This window comes from Engraulis encrasicolus, chromosome 9, assembly GCF_034702125.1.
Source record: "Engraulis encrasicolus isolate BLACKSEA-1 chromosome 9, IST_EnEncr_1.0, whole genome shotgun sequence".
Classification (NCBI taxonomy): domain Eukaryota; kingdom Metazoa; phylum Chordata; class Actinopteri; order Clupeiformes; family Engraulidae; genus Engraulis; species Engraulis encrasicolus.
In genome coordinates, this window is record NC_085865.1 from 106,565 (window position 1) to 114,190 (window position 7,626).

Below are 7,626 nucleotides of genomic sequence, written 5' to 3' on the forward strand. Positions count from 1 at the left end.
ATAGGCTACATCCAATAGCCTACCTGCACTGTGATACAACAGGAAATGTCCAAGCCCCGACAGCAGTTGGCAAGCATTGCAAACACGTTTTACAATTCATTATTGCCTCAATTGTGTTCAGAGGCACTGCCAGAGACTATCAGCTTCTTTTGACAAGCATATACCTAATGCATATATCATACTGAATAGATGTCATTACTATCTTGTACATTCTATAATAATATCATTACAATCTATTGTACATTTTCAATAAATGGAAAGAACCAAGATCAGTTGTGTTTGGGCTTTATTTGTTCAAAATGTCATTCATAATAAGACATTCATTCGACAACACAGCATAAGCTACAGTCAGACAGTAATGAAAAATGATGAGTCCTGTTTTGTTTTTTGTCCAAGGCCTCTCAGGGGCTTTGAGGTAGTTTGCAAAACCTTGAACTTTTTCCAAGTATTTCAACTAACTGTAAACATATATGTTAAAGTGGCACATATGGTTGTATTCTGAAAAGCCTAACAAAACTAATATGACAGTAAAGTGAATATAATCCAAACAATTTTCATTTAGATTGAGTGTAAACAAAACTGTACAAAAAAAGTGGTAAAGGTCTTCAGTCAGTGCAAGAAAACATAGTGTAAATAAGTAAAAAGAGCATTTAGAAAGTTTTCTTACAGCGAGTAAGACCCTTGGGTGTTGGATTCAAAGAAAAAGTCAGTGGGCCTAATAGGGCTTAGCTCTCAATCCTCCAAAGCGACTGGTCCGTCTAGCCACTAAAAAGTTTTTGTCTGGTCTGGCGACTGGAGCAATATTCTGAAGCAGTCTTTTGCAACGTGGCTTCTTGTACTGCTCTGTGTATGCTATACTAGCATCATCCCTCATCTCCAAGGCACGCTCAATTAGGGTCCTTCTGAAGGTCTGTGTCGTCTTCTGGTAGATGGGCTTTGACACCCAATCCCCTGACTGCCTGGAATATGGGAAGGACCAACGGAGTTCACCTGGGGAAATAAAGATTAAACTTTGTTTATTTACCAGTACATTGTCAGTGGCAGAGCAATTACACACAGGGCCCCCATAGGTTGCAGGGCACCCACCAGCATTACATGTGGGCCCTTGGGCAAATGCTGCATACTGTTACTGACCGTTACGATTCCATTTCAAAGACAACACACAAGCTTCCAGTAAGACATGGCAGCAATAAAGCAAAGCGGTCAATCAAATGAAGGTGAATGCTTCCCATACTACTTCAAGCATACACTTTGTGAGACCACCCCCCTCCCCTATTTTAGATATAACCATTTCAGTTGTTCACCTAGAGTGATTGAATACCTTCACACACAGTGTACACAGGTATAAACAAATGTATGGACATATTACCTGCTTTAGTTGTGGCCTGTTGCCTCCCAACATTTTCGTTATGATCCATGATTGCTAATTGTGTCCGAGCCCGAATGGAGTCATAATTGAAGTGCAGTCTTTTTGGGACATATTTCAGCATCACTGAGTGGTAGGCCTCCAGAGGTCCTGTATAGACAAATGACAGAACACCACATGCACAGTCAACAATAAATAAATAAATACATGATTGAAATTCAGATGCAATGTTTTCAGAGTGTCAGAGTGAACCAGCAAATACCAATATTACAAGAAAGTTATCTACCCTTATACGTTGGTGGCAGACATTTCTAAATGTGGGTGGGGGTGACATAGTTATGTAACAGGGATGTACCAGTATGCTTGAACAACGTCATCTGCCGCAGGTCATGAAGGAGATTTCGGTTGGTGACTATGTCCTTCAGGGCGGAGAAAGCAGGTGAATCAGGTGAAATCCACTTCTTCCTCTCTTGCTCCTCATCAGACAAGGGGGGGTGGAGACAGGTGTGCTCACTGCTCCCTTCTTCCCATCGATGCACCCCAATGATGTGGTACAGCAGGGAAGTCCATCGACGGACACAAAGCTGAAACATTGAAAGGAAATGCTCAGTGAAATTTTCAATATTTGTTCATCCAAAAACGAGGACAGGGTTTGATTTCAGTGTGTGAGCAGCTACAGTGCCCTCCATAATTATTGGCACCCCTGGTTGAGATGTGTTAAAAGCCTTAAAATAAATTCAGTGTTTATTGCAGAAGAATACTGTCACACTGAAAATTGTAGAAAAATGTAGCCTTCAACTCGAATGAATTGTAAGAAAATAAAAACATCCCTGACTAAAAAATAATTATTTTTCATTAAATCACCTGTTCCACAATTATTGGCACCCTTAACAATTCCCAGGAAATAAATATAATTGAAGCATTTCTGTCATTTCTACAGTAGTTTACAAAGTTTACCAGGAACATTTAATTAGTAATTCATCACTTCCTGTTTCCCTGGGGTATAAATATGACGTGACACCGAGGCCATTTCTCTTATCCACTCTTAAACATGGGAAAGACAAAGGAACACAGCATACAAGTGAGGCAGATGTGCGTCGACCTTCACAGGTCAGGCAGAGGCTACAAGAAGATTGCCACTCAACTGCAGCTGCCCATATCCACTGTGAGAGGAATAATTAAGAAGTTCAAAACAACTGGAACAGTGGTAAACAAGCCTGGACGAGGACCCAAGTTTATTTTGCCACCACGCACAGTGAGGAGGATGGTAAGAGAAATCAAAAGATCTCCAAAGCTCACTGTTACAGAATTACAACAAATGGTAGCATCCTGGGGTCACAAAGTCTCCAAATCAACCATCAGGCGCTGTCTACACGCCAACAAGCTGTTTGGGAGGCATGCACAGAGAAAACCTTTCCTCACTCACAATCATAAACGCAAGCTTCTGGAGTTCGCCAAGCGGTATTGGGGCTTCAACTGGGACCGTGTGCTTTGGTCAGATGAGACCAAGATTGAGCTTTTTGGCAACAAACACTCTAAGTGGGTCTGGCGTACCACGAAAGATGCGCATGCTGAAAAGCACCTCATACCCACTGTGAAGTATGGGGGTGGGTCAGTGATGCTGTGGGGCTGTTTCGCTTCCAAAGGCCCTGGGAACCTTGTTAGGGTGCATGGCATCATGAATGCTTTGAAATACCAGGACATTTTAAATCAAAATCTGTTGCCCTCTGCCCGAAAGCTGAAGCTGGGTCGTCACTGGGTCTTTCAGCAAGACAATGACCCTAAACATATGGCAAAATCTACACAGAAATGGTTCACCAGACACAAAATCAAGCTCCTCCCATGGCCATCTCAGTCCCCTGACCTCAACCCCATTGAGAACCTGTGGGGTGAGCTGAAGAGGAGAGTACAGAGGAGAGGACCCAGGTCTCTGGATGATTTAGAGAGATTCTGCAAACAGGAATGGCTGAAGATCCCTCTTTCTGTCTTTTCCCATCTTGTGAAACATTATAGGAGAAGATTAGGTGCTGTTTTGTTGGGAAAAGGGGGTTGTACAAAATATTAACACCAGGGGTGCTAATAATTGTGACACACATTATTTGATGTCAAATAATTATTTCTTTATGTGGGATTTTTTCCCCACTGAATAAATGCACTTGTATTGAAGGTTGGATTTTTCTCTTTTTTTCCATTAAGGTCCGATATTATTTAGAAAAAAAATAAAATAATTGGAAGCTAAAAAACACATCTCAACCAGGGGTGCCAATAATTATGGAGGGCACTGTATTTATGACAGGTTTTCATGCATTCACTATTACCATCAATACAAACAGCAACACATTGTACACTCTGCCACTCCCCCCCTCCTCCACCCCTGTTATATAGACATGTAACAATGAGTGATCAAGTAATTATCACAGCCTTTCTGGGGGGATCTGGAATCAGAGGTTGGGAACAAGGTCTTTCTGCAGACAATGTTTCTCAATAGTCTCTAACGTGTTAGAGACCCCTTTTGGGTGTTGAGAAGGGAGGGAGGATGCCAATTTGCAAATGGGGGATTAGTCCATCATTGTTTTACAGTAAAGAGGCCATTGGTTTATGACTGGGGGTGTATATGAGAAAGGTTGAGCACACTCTAGGACGACCTGTCAGTTCACACCTACTGAAGCAGAGCCATTAGACTGTCCTGCCTTACAGTCGCACCCTGCAGAGCCATTAACCCGTCCTTTTGTCATTTGTAGACAGCCAACGACACAGGAAAGAGTCTGCCAAGTGTGAACTGATACCCATCACATTCTGTGTTGCTTGTAAAGACCTTGTCGAAATCAGCTGGTGTAAGGGGGGGAGGAATTTTGGAGGAAATGTGAACACTGTGACCTCTACACATCACCCAGGCATTTTATTTTTTTATACGTATAAAATAAGTCTTACCTCCTGGTCTCCATTTGATGTGTCACATGACCAATACAGGTGATTCGTAATGGCTTTGAGCCAGGTGAACAGTTCTTTTTGACCCTTCCTGTTTGAGGCAGCGACTATGTTCTTCTTGATACCTGAAACACACAGAACAAGATGGATATTAGTATACAAGCACCCGAAGACAAAATAACACATAATGATAAGAATATATCAAATGTTATATGATATATAAATCTACATTCTGCAAGAAGGGTGACCAAAGCATCACAATCACTTATGTCCACGATTCACTAAAGCCTTGCTGTAGCATTTGTCTTTCAAAGTAGGCCTAAAGTGCAGGGGGAAATTCTGGTTTGTGTTCATAGTACGGCCCTCAGAGGACTTTAACAACCCTTGGAGGAATTTTAAGTGGCCCCTGGAATGACAAAAGGTTCCCCACCTCTGGTGTACTGTATGTGAGCAACTCACCCTTGGTAACATGCCATGAATCCAACTCATGCTGGATAGTAGGATGTTCTTCCCTCATCAGCTTCCTTACAGACGGTGAACGGTCGGTGGTCATGACTCCTATATCTACCCCACGATCAAGCAACTCACTGAGGCCTCTCTGAAGTCCCATAACCTCCATTGCAACTGAGCTGCTCGCCTCTGTGACCTACAAAAAAAAAAAAAGAAATTCAATTAATCCAATGCAGTTCATTTTCATAAAGTTCTTTGAATCACAAGACAAAGGAGATACGCACTCCGCGCTTCTAAATTAACAATCCGGTGCAACCAGAGCAGGACCAAAACATAGGCAAAAAGGGAAAGAAATCTGGTGCCACACGGATGTCTATTTTCTGTAATTTATTTTTTAGTGCAGTGAGACTAACGTTTCGACATGCGTCTTAGGACTCTGATGAAGACGCATGTCGAAACGTTAGTCTCACTGCACTAAAAAATAAATTACAGAAAATAGACATCCGTGTGGCACCAGATTTCTTTCCTTCTTTGAATCACAGTTTGAGCTTCATGTTGGTAAAGACACATTACCTGGACCAGTTCAAAATGCACGATTTCTTTTGCAGAGTCGTTTTGGAAGGAGTAGGTGGAATATTTCGCACTGAAACGTTGGGAAGCACAAAAAGAAAGAGGTTTCAATTTATAAACATGAGCTATGATTACTTGTGAAATGAATACAAACACACACACACACACAAAAAAATATATATATATATTCACCTGGACTGTCACATCTTCCGTCGCCACAGAGTTCATGTCTCTTTCCAGATGTTGATTCCTCTGCAAGCCGGGATATTATTCGGTCATTCTCCCTTTTGTACACATCTTGGATGGCAGGTCAAAGGTATATCCTCTGCATGTCGTAAAACGGTGTTGCTGTTGGTATGGACATGTTGAGGAGATTAGCCCAGTCTGCTACGTCTGTGTATGTGGCTCCCGTGAAGAGTATTGATGCACTGATCAACAGATTGTTCTCTGCCATCCCTCTTCGGTCCGGACATGACTGCCATTCTCCAGAGTGCCTCCCACAGCTCCACTTGATTTTAATCTGGCTGCCTTTGGTGGTGATTGTTGTCTCAGTTATAAGACTCATGCAACTAGGACATGTTTGAAAGAGTTGTAAGAGGTTTGATTCGTTCACCAACCACTTCATCTGTCCCCACCCTCTCTCTGTGTCTTGAGAAATGCTTCCAGACCCCGACATAGTCCCTGCGCTGGAAGATGACTGGGAGCTTGGCAGTACAAAGCTGACATCTTTCAAGCCGCAATCCTCAAAACTTTTGCTCAGATCAAGAAGTTCACGTTCCATGTCAACTTCTGAGTCAGCCTCCTCCTCACTTGCGACATTTGATGGCCCTGATGAAGGGGCAGATGGAAGTGCAGTACTTGGTGGTGATGTGGATGGTAGAGGGACCTGGTGCACAATAAAACAGTGTGTATTTTGTCAGAATAATAGTGAAGGGCGAAATATTGTCATGTAATGGCAGTTTTCAAAATAAAAGGTGTTTCATTGTTGTTCTTACCAATGGTTGCGACCACGTGGGAGCCAAGGCACAGTACTTCCCAGATAACGAACGCCTTTTTGGTGTTGTTGTAGTCTGGGGGGGGCTTGTCATAAGCACATTCAATGCAGAGTCAAATGGCCCTCTAGATCCTGATGGTTCCTCCAGTGCACCGTGTTGGCTTTTCTCAAGAGTTGACTGAGGAAGTGAAGATAATTCGGTCACTGCCAGGCTGAAACCACTGCTGGCACTTTCATAAAAGAGAAAAGACATACAAAAAGGAATACATAAATAAGACACATCACACTGCATCAGTGTCATCAGCTTGGGATTATGATGAATCCCCTTTCTTGTTCATCTGACATTGAAACATAGGCTATATACATACAAGTCAGTGACTGTATTATTCAGAGAAATCAACACAGCTGAACCATGTCCGTTCCTCATTTAAACCTTTTATTTTGGACCTTTTTACAAAGTTCTGCAACAGTAAAGATAGTGTTTATGATGTCTTTATATCTTTTTGTATGCATATCTTGCATGCCTGTCTGGCTTTCATGACGTTGGAAATCTGCATCTACAATACCCTATACACCCCTCATTCACCTATGGGTTGCATCATACAATCAACATGACACAATGAAAGTAAAATACGGTGTGGTCCGAAACAAACCAGCATTCCATTGTTGATGTACTGGTAATTCGTGAACGGCTCCAAAAGTCAAGGCTCTGATGATGACTGTTCACTGATTGCTCTGGGAGACCATTCACAAATGCACCCAGCAGTAGAGCGAGTCTAGAGCTCTATTTCGCGTCACAGGTCTAGCCTGCTTGGGTCATGTCAACTGTTTTACCTCTACGTTTCAATTTTGTTCCCCAATGTTCCAAATGCACCCACTGCTGCTTCCGACAAAACAGACAACTTGGAAATGGTGCACACAACTTATAATTTGGCTTGTTTGAATGTTTGCTAGCAGTAGACTTTGCACTGATTCAAGTACAGGGTAATCACATACAATTAGCTCGTGGACATGTGAAAGCTAGCTTACCGTAGTTTCCTCTGAGCGTTGTTCGGTGGCCGTAGGCACAGCGCCGGTCTTGAGAATTCGATACTGAGATTTTTGGCCAGGTTTCATTTCCTTTAGTGGACAAAAATCATCGGCAGAGAAATGGGCACTACAAACTCGATGATCAGCGCGTCGCAATCGCTGCGGTCTGATGTTAGGATCCATTCTCATTGCGATAAGCCACAGTCTCAACACTTCTCGGTTTTGCAGAGGAAGCCGGTGAAAAGACAAGGATGTCCATCTAGTCATCTTGTTTTCGCATCCTGGGAAT

At 42.6% G+C, this 7,626-nt stretch overlaps 1 protein-coding gene across 1 annotated transcript; it reads right to left on the reverse strand.

The window, feature by feature from the left end:
• Window positions 1–715: 715 nt before the first annotated feature.
• Window positions 716–7,424, reverse strand: LOC134456062 (uncharacterized). Its single transcript, XM_063207494.1, has 8 exons — window positions 7,338–7,424; window positions 5,950–6,200; window positions 5,318–5,387; window positions 4,754–4,940; window positions 4,298–4,419; window positions 1,722–1,950; window positions 1,370–1,516; window positions 716–990 (listed from the first exon to the last, which is right to left on the reverse strand). Exons 1-8 carry the CDS (start codon window positions 7,422–7,424, stop codon window positions 716–718), a joined length of 1,368 nt encoding a protein of 455 aa, XP_063063564.1.
• Window positions 7,425–7,626: the final 202 nt, after the last annotated feature.